Raw genomic sequence first — 15145 nt, forward strand, 5'->3', positions numbered from 1 at the left:
CGATCATCTCACGTGTTCCCGCGAAACACAGACACGACTCTGTCAGTAGCGGTGAAGATGCAGCGCTTGGTCTATGGGTCAAACAGTGCGTTAGATTATACAATGAACCCGACAGTCTTCGGTTTAAAACACTGATTTGCATTCGTGCCTAGAAAAATGCCAAATAATAAAGCAGGGTCCGATCAACATGCAAAACTGGAAGGATTTGTTAAGGTGTGTCGTTACATTACATCTTCTCTGCAACTCCGCCCCCCTTTTCTCTCCATGTCATATGATGCACCTTCACTCCCTCCAACATGTTTCAAGATTATTAATATGAATTCAAATAACTATTTTCTGCTTAGCTCATATCTGGGGGGAAAAGTTGATTGGTTTTGCTTTCTCTTTGTTACGTAAAAAAATACACCAATGTAAAAAAACTGATAATTGAATAAAAAAATCTAATTCATCTTGACCATATGCTAATTTTATTATGTGGGCTGTTTTTGTTTAGAGTAAGTGGGGTTTTAGCCCTGTCTAGGCAGGATTTTCAGTGTGATCTGGCAACCCAGCCAAATACAGAACATGTATTTCACACTGATGGTTTAACTACAACAAAGTGTCAAACATTTTACGGATAATGTTAACTGTGATGATGATAATGATGGTATCTTTTTCGCTCTCCCCAAATCTGTGATAAGGTGATCAGCAATGATTTAGGCCACTTCTGTACGTGCTCATAAATCACAAACAAGTCTGATGTTTTGCATTGCGACCTCATCTGGTTTTGATGCGACAAATCTGACTCGACGTAATTTTGTGCTAGGAAAGATGGCGGATAAGTAGCGGAAAAAGAGTGGGGTAACCAATCTCATTAATGTTTGGGGTGATGTTGCTGTATAAGAAAAAGTAGAGGGTGCAAATCTCAACTGTCTCAATCTCAGAGAAATTCTTTTAGAAAGAAACCGCCGGACTGAATACAACCACAGGAGTGCAGTATTAAAGGAACGCTGAAACTTTAGAAGCAAAATTAAAAGAAAATAAGATAGCAACCCGTATGAACAACCTAAAAAAAATAAAACTGATTATGACCATAAAAATTGGACGTGAGCTACTTCAGACGACTGAATTGTAAAACAGTTTTATGTCCCAGGTTCTGCAGGGAAGAAGCTCCTCACTTCACTTCCTTGTGGAAATGCTTCTTTTCTTGTCCTCTTTTTTTTTTTTTCCAAATTCTGGCTTTAAAAAATAACTTTAATCAAGATCAATTTAAAACGGTAAATTCAGAGCAGTCAAGACTCACTATTACGCAGAGCCATGAGATTTGAATCAGAACCACCCCAAACACAAGATGATTTCTGGTGACACACAGGACAATAATAGCGATGTGTATTTACACTCGGCTCTCTCTTTACTGTCTGCGTCTCGCCAAACATTCTTTCCTCATAATTCACTCCCCAATTACAAAATGCGCAGATGCAACCATCGAGCACGGCCGTGCTTATTTTTTCAGGAGAAAACGAGATCTACTGGTGCTTCACCTGGGAAAAAGTTCAGTTTTACAGCCCTACACTGTGCGTAGTAATAAACTGTACGAATAATGTAATATTAATGTAATATACTGTATACTGTATGAATAGAAATCATTTTTCATTCCTAATCAAGGACACTTTTTATTTTGTTTAGTGTACTAATGATCTTTGAATTAAATCTGAACAAATTGCGGATGATTAATGCCAAGTCTTGGCCTCATAATCAGCATGAAGATTAATTAGCCATATTTAATTTATTCCTAGAGCTTTTTTCATTATTCCTTAGACACCACCAGCACACTCGCTGATGCACGTGCGATCGAAATTATAGATATGAAAATTACACTAATAACGTTAATGGAGCTAAAGGTAAATACCTCGGGTCGGTCTGCCTTATCTTTATTATTAACTCCTTTGTCTTATTTAACATTTAACCAATAGTGTTTCTAAAGAGGTTTTTATTTATTTAACGTTTAACTTCGCATTTTAACATTGCTGATTGTTTTCAGACAGAACGATCGGTCGTCGTTTATCTCCTCTCCGCAAATGAGTCAATCGATCCATGACTGAATACGTAACTGAATCAATTTTATCCCCACCTCTGAACGTTCATGCTAACTATAAAGTGATTAAAATTCAGTGCAGACAATACAAATAATTATTTTTATTACATATAACAATTTTTATTGATTTACAAAAAAAATCAACATTTGATAGTGTGCATTTTGATCATACACACTACACTCTGTATGAAAATAACATCTTTCATACCACATTTTAATCCATGCATATATTCCAATCCAAAGAAAGAAAAACATTGAATGCACTTCAGTAGAGCTGATTAGCTTAAGAGCAGGTTAGCATCCTGTAACATAAAGAAAAAAGCAACAACAAAAAAAGCAGCTCAGTCGGTCCAAGTCGTCTTTGATGTGTTAGATATGTTTAAATAATCTCTTCTCTAATTTTAATACATTGTTTATATTAAATTATATTAAATCATCATAAAGATTTATTGCTTCAATAAAATAAATCGCACATCTTTAAATATGTACCAATACATAATCATATTGCAGCGCAAACCTGGCATGTAGTGAACATAAAGTAAAGTCCACTAGAACATCCCAGATCACATTCATGTCCTCTGTGCTGGAGGAGCAAGGCGTTGTCAGGAAAGCTCTCGGAAAGGCTTTAGAATAAATCCGCGAAGGTTAGTTACAGTTACTGACATGAATCAGGCTTATGCTTGCTCATGTACAGACGGAAATTAATTTCTAGATCTTTAGTGATCGTGGTGTAGCGTGCCCACCGCCTCAATTAACTCTACCGCGCTAGTATTCTTGCTTTGACCTAGTGGTCAAAATGGGAACTGCAGCTAGCATTAATAAATAGAGGTGCACTGGGGCAGGAATGATGCTGTTCCACGATCACTTTATTAACATTTATAAACATGTTTTAGTACAGGAGGAGCAGCGGATAATTGCAGGGTTGCCAGGATGTTAAAAATACACCAAGATCCTGTTTTATATCCAATATATATTTTTTAAAGTTCATTTGTGATGAATCCGTCCATTTGTGATAAAGAAGTGTATATAGTACGTTGTTCACAAAAACGTCCAAATCACATAGCGATCTATTTCACAGGATGTTGTGTACGTTACGCATGAGCGTAATCTGAATAAAATCAAATAAACTCCTTGCAAAGAATGGAGAAGTGTAAGTGCAGACAGTGTGACAGTGATGTAAAGCTGGGAAGGGAAAAGAGGAATCAGGAGCGATAATGTCTGTACATCAGAATGCAAAAAAAGAAAAGAAAAGAAAAACACTGCAGGAAAAAAAATGGTTTCTCTTTTTTCAATCCTAAAATTTGTTCGGGATTGTTGAAAGGTTTTGTTGTGCTTTTTGAGATGTTGCTAAAACCTGGCAACCCTTGTGAATAGAAAAGAGAGATAAAAAGAAAGGTAGGTCTAAAACCAGGTCTCTTCTCACTAAACCTTAAATATATTTCAAATCTCTTTATTCTGTTTCGTTGTGCTGTCTTGTGAAAAATAAACCCCTCTGTTGGAGGTAACACACACCCCGCGGTGTCTCCGCATCGAACGGCGTCGAGGCCGACTCCCGAGAGAAGTAGATTCTCACATTGTCACCCAGTCGTCCTTTTAATGCGTTTAAAAGCTGCAGGCGTCTGAGAAAACCTCTGCAGTCTGTTAGCTCGTGAAGCGGTCCTTCAAATAGGATGAGACATTTCATTACTCTGACACTCTTCCTTGTCAGTCTTGATAAGCCGAGCAGACCGACTGTCCTGGAACATCTCATTATCCGGTTGCTCTTCTTCGTCGACCGGAAGCGCTTCAGCATCGCGGATGCTCTGTGTGCGTCTCGTGCCGCCTGTGAAACACCTCCTGGAATCCTGTGCTGCGCTCATCATACAACTACATCTGTGTAATAAATATATTTGTCCTTTTTTTTTTTTAACTTTGTGCTGTAACTCCAAATCTCTCCTCTGTGTCCTTTCACAGCTTCGTCCTGGGTTTAAAAGAGTCTCTAATTGCCACCAGGGTGGATGAAATCAGGTGCCCGCCAACTCTATTGTGCCACTCCAGAGATCGGCCCCTGATAAAGAAGAAGAAGTAGAAGAAGAAGACAGTTATTTTCCAGAGCTCTTGTGAGATTTATGGGCCGTGAGAGCCTCGCACAAAGACTAGTTTACTTTCAATTTCCTCCTTAGCTAATGAGATCGGCCCCATTAGACTGGCAGACAACGTTAAGCAGACTTTAAAGGAACAAATAAACACGAGAAGCTGCCACTGGTCTAAATTAATGTCAACAAATCTTCTACTTACAACGTTTCCTATTGCTTTTTTTTTTACTTTCTTTTTTTTAAAGTAAGAGTGAGGAAAATGACAAGCCGAGCTGAATTCATCGAGACCGGAGATGAAGTTAATTAACGTGCAGCACGGGACCAGGCACTTTGCTTTGGCAGCAAACTGTAATATAGACTGCAATATAGAGGTAACTCTACTGTACAGTATGTAAAGTCTCTCCGCTCTTCCCTTACGCTTCCAAACCTGTCAGCTCGTAGGTACACGCCAGTCAAAACACCTAGCGCAATATTTTCAAATGATTGCATTACATGTTTTTTTTTATTCCATCTATCGTGACAGCACACCCCTGGAGCGCACCTCAATTTTCTCAACAACGTCTTTACATATTAAGTCCTTATGTTTCCCGGAGTGAACCTGCTGCTGGAGCTCGCGCTTCAAATGAGTTACGCAGGGAACAAATTAATCTCCCAAGAAAATGCACTCGAACATCCACCGGGATTTGTTCTCATCTTTGCCTGTCCTTAAAGTATTTTCTCCCCGTGTAGATCAGCGAAACTCACCTGGTGTCGGTGCGACAAAAGTGTGTGAGTCGAGACTTCCTCGGGCCCATCGCCTCCACCAGGAACATGCAGCACAGCACTCGGGCCGTGACCCCTCTGCTCGGGACGTCTGCGTGCTCGACTGAAGTGGCCGCTACGTACAGAGGCCCTGACGAAGGATCGGACTGCCACGCCCTGCGGGGACAAGATCGAATGAAATAGACATACAGTATGGTGTTAAGTTCCAGAATTAAACACTTTTTTTTCTCCCGTGTCAAATTGTGAGCAGGACAGTCGTCACAATCACTGGAATATCTTTACCAATTTTTGCCATATAAGCAAAGATACATTAACTTTTAAAAGACTATCAGGTCTTTTATCTCACTTGCTTATCATTTTTTGCGGTGTAATCTCAGACTAAAGCCATAACAGTCTTGACTGAGTCCCAGCAGTGAACCCCTGTCGCTGGCTCAGTACCTCAAAAGCAGATGTTGCAGTGGTGGTCGTGTGCCAACTGCCTGCAGGGTGAACTGGTAGATCTCAGAGTCCTTGTCCAGGGTCTCCACCTCTCTGTGCTGGAGCTCGCTCTGCCACTGACCGTGCTCTCTCAGGACACGTCGAAAAACATCGCTCTGAGGAGCGTCCACCTCCACGGTCCCCCTCCACAACGGCAACGGGTAACCGTCCTCCACCTGCAACGAGCGCACCCTGGTTACCATTCACCCTGTTCAGGCTGGATCACGACTTCACTTCACGTCTACCACACGTGGGCGGCGCTCACCTTTTTAAATGCCACGTCCACATGATCGGAGGTGGAGCAGCTGACCCAGCTTTTGTTTTTCTCCTTCGCCTCTTTCAAGAGCTGCTGGACGGAGATGTCTAGCCGGGCACGGTCTGATAGATCAGTCTCGTTTGTATTTAAAGCAGAGCCTCTGTCCGTGTTCAGGGCGTCTTCGTTAAAGGTGCTGGGATTCTTCTCGTTCCAGTAATGTGGCATCTGAATTAAAATGAGATTTAGTCTGATCAGTGAGGGATAACAAAAGTCTGTAGAAATATATATATATATATGCATGGCATTTATAAGACACTGGAGCCAGTAACTGATTATCTAATTTTCTAATTATCATCTCATTTACATTTAGAGCGTTTAGCAGTTGCTCACATGTAACGTCACTTCTACAAAAAGAATAAAGGACCAACAGAAAAACAACAAAAAGACTATTTATATTATTTATTATATGCATGTATATATACAGTAGTATACAGTATTACAGTTTTGGAACAGTAGAGTATTTACTAGTAAACGAATCGATCTGTTCGAAGGACAAGACGAAGGATTTTTTTTATCCTATAATACCTACCTTAACAAACAAGCGGATTTAAAGTTGAAACAAAAAAAAAAAAAACGAAATCCAGGAGCTTAACTAAATGTTTCAGTTGGGGCATATAACTATATATTAGTATAACTAATATCAAGCGATAAACACTTTGGGGAAGTTTTGAGTTAGCTTTAAACTTGAAAGTTACCCGTGTTAACTTAAAAAAAAAAAAAACATACAGTATGGGACCTTTAAAAAGTGTTGTTTTAGGTTGTTCTTGACTGGTAAAAATAATAAAACATTTGCCCTATTGGTATAGTTAGATTAGATTAGATTAGATGAGATGTGACTTCTTTGTGCAAACCAAATGTAAAAAGCCAAAGAAATTCACTTAGCATACAAACAGAAGTGCATAAATAAGAACTGAATATTTACAATAAATTAATTAGTGAGTTTGAATCCTAAGAACTGCATTCAGAGAGAGTACTTGTCGGAGTACAGCGTGCTCAGGGTGTAAGGGATTTGACTTTAGCCAACCATGTGCATCCATGAGGTCGTGCATTCAGAAGAGGGCGGATAGCGCTTTCCTCTGATGCACCGACTGGATTCATGTGTCTTCCCGGGTTGCATGACATCACCATCACCACCATCATCATCAAAGTGTGTGTAGTAAACACAGCTAACTTTTCCTTTTCTTACCGTATTCACCACATGGGTGCCAATAATTCCGAAGTTGCCTATTACAAACATTCTTTAATCAATAAACCACCAGAAAATATTTGCTCGTCTTGGATCTGCTCAGTTGAACACTGTATGCTTAATGTACACAGGCGTCAGCAGAACCACATTCCTGAAGCCCTAAATGTTATTAATGTACGTTTTACAGACGAATGAACGTAATATCAGTTTTTAATCTAAACTCCTTCCTAATAGAGCAGGGAAAAGTGAAGTGCTGGGGCTTAACGTTTTATCTGCATGATCAAGCCTTCATTATATTCATGCTTTATTAGCAAAATGCTAAATCTCTCATGCAAAATTAGAGATGCTGCGAATTCCTGGAACCTCCATTCTTTTATTTATTTATTTATTTATTATTATTATTATTATTTTTATGTTTATCTGGTTCACTTGGGATTGACTTGAGGATGTGATGGATTAGATCAAATTACTTCAATGGGGTGGTGGTTCATGTTGAGAAATCTATTTTAAAAAATAAATAAGCAACAACAACAACAAAAAAACAATAGAATGTAGCGCCCCCTATCTGTGTGCACGTAACATAACATAACATTTGTTGCAAGAAAAGTGACATCAAACAAAATGTTGCTTTAAATCTGAATCTGGTTCCACTTAAGGTTGTTACAATGTAGAGACTCATGTAGTCTCGGGGAGTTTTTCCTTGCTACCATTAAGGCTAAACTGATAAAACTGTTAGAGATCACAAAGAATCAATGCAATAATATGCGATATATACCCATCTGCAACTTGTAGAAACATGTCCTCTGTGTGAAAGATTAAAACTCAAACTAATTCGCTGGGAAAAGGGTGCAGTACCTGAAACAGTCGAGTGCATTCCGTCACCATATGTGCCAAGCCCTGAGTAGCAGCCAGGTTCTCACTCAGGTCCCTCTGGTCTGGTCTTCCCAAGCTGTGCTTCCTTTGGCCCGCCCTGCGTTCAGGAAGACGGGAAGTATTAAAACGATATCCCACAGATCATTCCCTGACCGCGCTTTGTGTAAATGCTATACATTTCCCGTTCTAGCTGCAATTGGTGTTTAGTTACAGAATTCTTCACTCTGACAAATTTCTTGAGCTCCACCCAAAACTCAGCAGGAAGACGGAGCTGGAATAGAGATCACACACTCGAACCTCCTGGATGTGTTTACTCTACAGAGCTCGGGCGTGACATCACGACAATCTCGTTTTCCTCTCTCAGCTCTTATCGCGGTCCGTCATCTCCAAACAGAGGATGTCACGGAGGAAGTGCGGACATGGAGAGTGTAATGTACAGTGCAGACGACTCCAGAATTATTGGCACCATTCGCATCCGGATTTTTAGATGGTCAATAATTAGATGCAGGATTGAAATAAATGGAATGAAAACAGGAAGTCGGGAAGGATTGTGTAGGAAATCTAAATATAGGAAAATTTAAACTTTTGCAATTTTTGGGACATTTTAAGCATTTAAGCTTTTTTTTATTTTATAAAAAAAAAATGCCAAATTATCTGCATTATAAAACCAGATTACAAATTAATAAAAATAAGAAAATGTAAAACTTATAAATAGGAAATTCGGTCTAAATATATTGTAAGGTGTAGTGTATCCTCATAATAAGAAACAGAAGAGTAAGTTTGAATAAATTCAAGATATTTTAACTTGCTAATGTTATTGTCCCCAAACATGTTAAATGCTACAGTAACATTTAGTGCCTAAGGTTTTCTATTTTTCTAAAGCGTTTAACAAACAAATTTAAAATCACAATTTTCGTGGAATTAAACTAATTAACCAGAAAGACATTTTTCATTTCTCTTGACGGTGCATGCTTGTGGATGCAAAAACATGACATCATAGCAAGTGAAATAGGTTTCTAACCCTATCTATAATTAGATATTATTTGGTTTGTTGTGAGTTTATTTCAACAAAAAAGTTTGGCTAAATTCAATAATATTTTACTTGCTAAGATGCTAACAATCATCTGCAGTGCAACAGTCGAACCGAGTCAAGTCAAGTCTAGTAGGCCTTTTTTATCACCGGGACATAACTACATACAAACAACATAAATGTAACTAAATAAATTAACAAAACTAACTAAAGACTAAAAACACCTAATTAGCTGTATCGTTACCACACGGTTTATTTGCCCTGATACGACCACAACCTCGGACTGAGTAATACTGAGAACCCAGCAAGTTTACAGGAGTGTTACCATGAAAACGTTTTGCTTAAACAGTTAATAGCTTTAGCTTAGCAGTTAGCTAGTTCCTTTGTAATGAGTTTAGCTAGCTGGCGTTGCACTGTGAGGTGGTTATCTTGGCACATTTTACACATTAAACTATCCATAACATACCAACTTCATTCATTCGACCATGAAAACTTAACTTAAGAGACAAGTTCCTGTTGGACATTTTTACTAGTTGCACTCTTTCTGTTGTTTTGAGTTAATTTTAAGTTTGTTTCCTCATGAATTTGCTCATAAAAACATTCATTTAAAAAATAATAATAATAATTTTATTTCTTGTAAATTTTCTTCTTTTTTGTTTGTATTGTAAAATAAAAATTAATTTTAACTCTTGAATTTTTAAAAAAATATTTTCGAGTTTTCCCCCCATAAAATTATGAGTTTACGTGTTTTAAACTTGTTTTTAAAAATTTCATGATTTTTCTTTTAAATTTTCTATTTTTTTTCCATAAAGTTTTAACCCAAAAAAGTATTTAAAAAAAAAATTTCTAGCAGATTTTTAAGTTATTTTTCTTGTAAATTTAGCAACTTAATCATGTTAATTCCCCATCCCACCTTGTGGCTAAAAATTTTTTTTTCTTACTTACAATGGCCTACTAATACACAGTCATACTGTTTGTGACTGAATCTGACAAAATCTATTTGGAAATGTCCAGGAAATAAATGAACTTCAAAAATCATTATTTCTTTAATTTATACTGTTTACACTTTTAAATATTCAGAGTCAAACTGTACACTAAATGTTTCACAAATACGATATAACGTCTTGTCGTGTTGCCCATGAGTCACTAACTGCCTTGTGTTACAGTTTGACTTGATCACAGACTTGATTGAGAAATTGATTTATTTAAATGGTTTTATTGTTACTGTGAAACTCAGGTAAGAGGTGATTACTTCCTAAAAACTTTTAAATTCAAAAAGTTTAAATATATAAATAAAAGGAAACATCACAGACCTGCTGCTGGTGCTCTCTCTCTTGAGGACGTTGAGGTGGAACAGAGACGGGGCCAAGCAAACAGCAATATTCGTCGGGGTCATCTGGTTTTCCTCCACGCAGGCCACCACTTGATGGAGGAAGAAGAGGAGGCACTGAAGAGCTTCTCGGTTCTCATCAGGCAGGAGGAAGATGGCAGCCTGGACCGCTGCAAACTGTTGATCCTTTGGGAAATCTGTGGTGGATGAAGGGATGACTCGGTGAAAGAAATTAGATTAAATATCTATAAGTATACTTTAGATAGATTATGGCAGGAGGTCCGAGGGGAATGCCTACACTGGTAGATGTGCAGGAAACTCTCGCACAGCTTGCCGGAGAAAACGGGTTCAGGTAGGTCTCTGAAGTATTGCTTTATCATGTCGGCCACGTCGAAGGCAGACTGGTCCTCGAAGGAGAAGCCGTCAGGGTCGGCCTCGATCATGTCCCTAAGATACTGAATCCGAGATTTGACCCCAGACTTCCGGAAAAGGCCAACCTGTTGAACATACACGATCAAACATGTATTAGTCTAATGATGATGAAGCTTCAATCATGACCCTAAAATATCCCGGTGCTCTTTTCTACTGAAATGTTTCTTCTTCTAGCATGGCCTTGATCTCTGGAGGAGGTGCTGAGGATCTCACCTGATCCAGACATTCAGTCTTAAGGTACTCCATTGCTCTGAGGATGCTTGGGGGCAGAGGTTTCCCTGACCGCTGAACACTCTGAAGCAAAGGTACACCAAACACCTTCCTGTTCTTCTGCTCCGAAGCTTTCATCTTCCTGTAGACTTTCGGGACTGTCCTGCCGTGGAAAACACATGAGGTTCAGCTGTTGCATATTGAACACGACTGTGGGCTAAAAAGAAATCTATCTGAATGTCAAGTGTTTTAGGATTGTATAGATAATGTCTTTGAAATGATATCGAGACGAAGTGCTTATGGGCCGCTTCTAAAGCTGCTGAGTGTTTTCCTTTGACGTTTCATTTGTCTGCTGGAGTGTGCTCTTCTCTACTTCTCCTCCTACTAGAGCATTTAAAGACGTGAGCAAACTGTTAGTAAAGAAAAGTGTTAAAGGTCCCGTATTTTCACAGTGCTTTGACAAGTTAACAGTCTCAGTGTGTGTGTGTCTGTGTGTGTAATAGGTAATGCTAGAGCTGAAATACGTCTCAGATAATGCATTATTTTATCTTTCAACTCCATCTGTTTTACTCCTCCTCCTAATGCACAGTTACAGTGTTTATGTAAATGAGCCACTGCTGAGCCACGCCCCTCCAGAGAACAGCCGAGCTGAACAACGAGCCAACAAGATGAGGTCACAATGGTGGATGGAACATGAAAATTGTGTACACACACACACACACATATACACACACACAGTGAAGACCTGCCTGAACATCGAAACATTGCTAAAACATAAATGGTGCATAATATGAGCCCTTTAAATAAATATAGATATGAATCCATGATGCACTTTTAAGTTAAGAATAATTGTCTGCAGCAAGGGAATACGAATTTATGCAGGGTATTAACTTTTAGATTCAAGGTCGTGTTGAAGGTACAAATAAAATCTGCATTGATTAACATGAACCCGAGTCTCTGAAAGCCACATTTACATTAAAGCTGTTTTTATTTTGGCGTAACTACTGGATCAGGGTCATGGAACTTTCAATTAGCCCACTAGTTTGGATATATTTCAGGAAATGAAAAATAAGTACCTAATGAAAAAAAAAATCAATAAAAAATAAATACAGAATATTTGGAGCACAAAATATGTGCAGATTGTGTCACTGAATAACAACCTAAATGGACTAGTGGTGCATCCATCCATCCATCCATCCATCCATACATCCATCCATCTATCCATGCATTACCCATACCCCATATCCTGGGTGTGGTCAGGGGGCCTGGAGCCTATCCCATGTATCTTAGGGCACAAGGCAGGTGATACCCTAATTTGGGTGCCAAACAATCCCATGGCACAAGTACACACACCCTCACACACCCATTCATACCCTACTCAAAGGTCAGTAACAGCCTACATCTCAACTGAAGCAGGCAGAACAATCATGGCTCTGGAAAAACTTTCTACCTCGATGGTGTCCAAGCTCTAGTGTCTAGAACCACTTGGATGAGTGCATTAGTGCAGCAGGCGATTATATAAAGAAATAAAGGGAGTTTTTACTCTCAGGACTGTGTCCTGTTATTCTGCACAATCAAAAGTCCCGCAATGACTTGAACGCTCCTTGTATATGAAACATCAGAACGGTTTAGTTGCCATGTCAAGTACTAAAAGCAATTTTTTTTTTTACGTGCCCAGCTTATTCACGTCAATCTGACTCCAAGGAGCACGTGAAGCTCCTCCTCCTGGAGGAAACCAGATCACCAGGAGGAAACCCACCAAGCACGGGGGAAACATGCTAACTCCATTACAACAAAACCGGATAAAATATTCGCACCCTAAAATGTGATGAAACATCTCAGTCCTTCATAGATGGACATTTTTAAAAAGATTCAATCAAATAAACCTCTAAAGCAGAAGAGCTCCTTCTAATACTGTCTGTCGGGATGAAACGTCAGGGCCATGTCTCCGAACCCAGAAACTAGCCAACCTCTTCCAACAGCGAGTTTAGCCATTCTCATCTAATGTGGTTTCCTTTGATATCAGAGCTAGCAAAGCTTTTCATTAGGCATTCATTTCCATTTCAGCCGAACGCTGTTTAGCATCAAACAAGGCATTTGAATTCAATTAAAAAGACGATATCAGTATCCTCCTTGTTCCATTAGCCCAGTGATGTTCCGCTACCGGGCGAAACACGTCACATACATCCCTCGACTTCCTGTGGCTTTGTAAACCGCAGCTGATATCGTTCTTTAGGAATGAAAAAAGGGGAAGAAGTCAGTGGACTGCAGCGGACAAGACTTATCTGAAATCAAGCATCATACACAAAATTGACCGTGCTGAATACGGAATACTGTGTGTGTGTGTGTGTGTGTGTGTGTGTGTTGGGTATGGGCTGGGGATTTAACAAGGTTATTTCTTTTGTACTTAGCCCGACGGTTGTTAAAACTAATAGACCATTACTTTCCCCTCAAAAAGTCAATTACACTGTCCTTTTTGCCTTAAGCTCTCAGTAGTACTCCAGTTTCCGCTCAGGAACTTATAATGTCGAATGTTTTATTATTCCCTCATTGTATTTCCATCCTTCTTAAATGCTCATGTTTACTTATCAAGCGCAAAAATGCTCAAGGTTACTGATGGATCGTGCTGAAACCTCATGCTGACTGAAAAGCGCCTGGTGTGCATTTAGACAGCCTGCATGGCCTTCACACTCTGCTTACACAAAGAACTACAACGGCAAGCTCTCTCTCTCTCTCTCTCTCTCTACAGAAAAGTGAAATCATAAAAGGAAAATGTTAAGCAGTAGATTTTTGATGTTGTAGAATGACACTGTTAACCATATACGTACTGTAGCTTCAAACAAGTTGTACAGTAAGGTTATCACACTCGTGTCACGATACCAAAATGTTCGTTTTGATACCAATACTATGGTCGCGGGGGGCCTGGAGCCTATCCCAGGAGACCTGGGGCATTGGGTAGGGTACACCCTGGACAGGGTATCAATCCATCGCAGGGCACACACACATTCAGAAGCTCATTCACACACTACAGGCAATTTGTGAACACAATTAGCCTAAACTGCATGTTTTTGGACTGTTAGGGGAAACCGGATTACCCGGAGGAAACCCATCAAACACAGGGAGAACATCACTCCATCGCGGTGGTTAGATTAAATGTCCGATGTACAGGATATCCGGGAAAAGGCATAAAGGCAAATGCGATGAATCTGGTACTGCTAAGAAACGCCAAGCAATGAAGATGAAGACGAAAGTGAAAATAATGGAGAGAATGGAGAGAATAATTCAGACGTTTTTTAACAACCATCGGCACCATTCTAACGAATGAAAGTTTTATACTGTGTATAGCCAAGTGTGTTAGTATTCTACTGCCTAGACAATGTTTGTTGGACATACGAACAAATTAGACTTACGAACAGGTTCTCTAAACGGAACTTGTTCGAATGTTGGGGACTTGCTGTATAAAAATATTATATTCTCCTGTATATTATGAAATGTAAATAAATCCTGCTTCCATACTGCTTTTGAATGCTTTAATGTGTTAGATATCCTGCACAGTACAAGACTTTAAAGAAGTAAAGACTCAACGAATTTTACACAGTTGTCCAGGTCATGCAATTTTTATAAAGCTTTGATGTTCAGCGTTTCGGAGAGATCGGCTTTAGCGGGTTTTAAAGGGAGAAACTATATTCAGTTGTATTTGATTCTCTGTAAGACTGAAAATTAAGTCCTTTAGTCCTTTTTTTGTGTTTATTTTCAAAGAAATCTCAAATGTGCAGTGAATGTCCCAATAAAAACCCAACTGCACCGAGCTATGCTCATCTTTTTTAATGGAAATATCTCCATATTTCAGGTGGGGTCGCCTCATTACTGTGACCATCTTTTCAAGGCTAGTCACTGATTAAAACGAAAATAGTGCTCCGCTCGCTCTACTGTTGCTTGTGATATATTAAAAAGATTCCCGCAGCTCTTATTACAAACACAGTCAGGGTTTATTTCCCGCTTAGCTCTACTATCTAGCGAAACTGTAAACTAACTCATCTGGTGTAAAGATTTGTAGAGCTAGCAGCGACCATGGGGCAGATGCAAAGCCGTTAGCAGAAACGCTCCACGCGTCAGGGGGTACGGAAATCCTGGACGTGAAAGAAAAATTAAAAAAAAAAAAAAAATCTGCATATGAACAACCTTATATACTGTGTACTTGTCAGCGTACAGTAGAAGAATATAATTCACCCTGAGTAAAGAGGAAGTGGTAGTGATATTTAAGTCTCAATAAATAATGGTGTTTGCAGGATTTATGAGTGATGTCTTTTATTGTCTGGTGTTATTAACTCTGATAATGTCTCCGACACACAATCTCTGCTAGCTCTGAAGGAAAATGCT

At 39.2% G+C, this 15145-nt stretch overlaps 1 protein-coding gene across 2 annotated transcripts in view; it reads right to left on the reverse strand.

The window, feature by feature from the left end:
- Positions 1-3457: 3457 nt before the first annotated feature.
- si:dkeyp-23e4.3 (rho GTPase-activating protein 7) overlaps positions 3458-15145 on the reverse strand; it is a 56981-nt gene continuing 45293 nt past the window's right edge. For both annotated transcript variants that reach the window (XM_053478368.1, XM_053478369.1), the window contains exons 7-14: positions 10769-10928; positions 10422-10620; positions 10107-10320; positions 7746-7860; positions 5654-5869; positions 5350-5564; positions 4894-5067; positions 3458-4121 (exon numbers count right to left, since the gene is read on the reverse strand). In XM_053478368.1, coding sequence (XP_053334343.1) covers positions 4022-4121; positions 4894-5067; positions 5350-5564; positions 5654-5869; positions 7746-7860; positions 10107-10320; positions 10422-10620; positions 10769-10928 — 1393 coding nt within the window. In that variant the 3' untranslated portion in view covers positions 3458-4021. The remainder of the gene's footprint in view (positions 4122-4893; positions 5068-5349; positions 5565-5653; positions 5870-7745; positions 7861-10106; positions 10321-10421; positions 10621-10768; positions 10929-15145) is intronic.

The sequence above is a fragment of the Clarias gariepinus genome, chromosome 19 (genome assembly GCF_024256425.1).
Source record: "Clarias gariepinus isolate MV-2021 ecotype Netherlands chromosome 19, CGAR_prim_01v2, whole genome shotgun sequence".
Lineage (NCBI taxonomy): Eukaryota > Metazoa > Chordata > Actinopteri > Siluriformes > Clariidae > Clarias > Clarias gariepinus.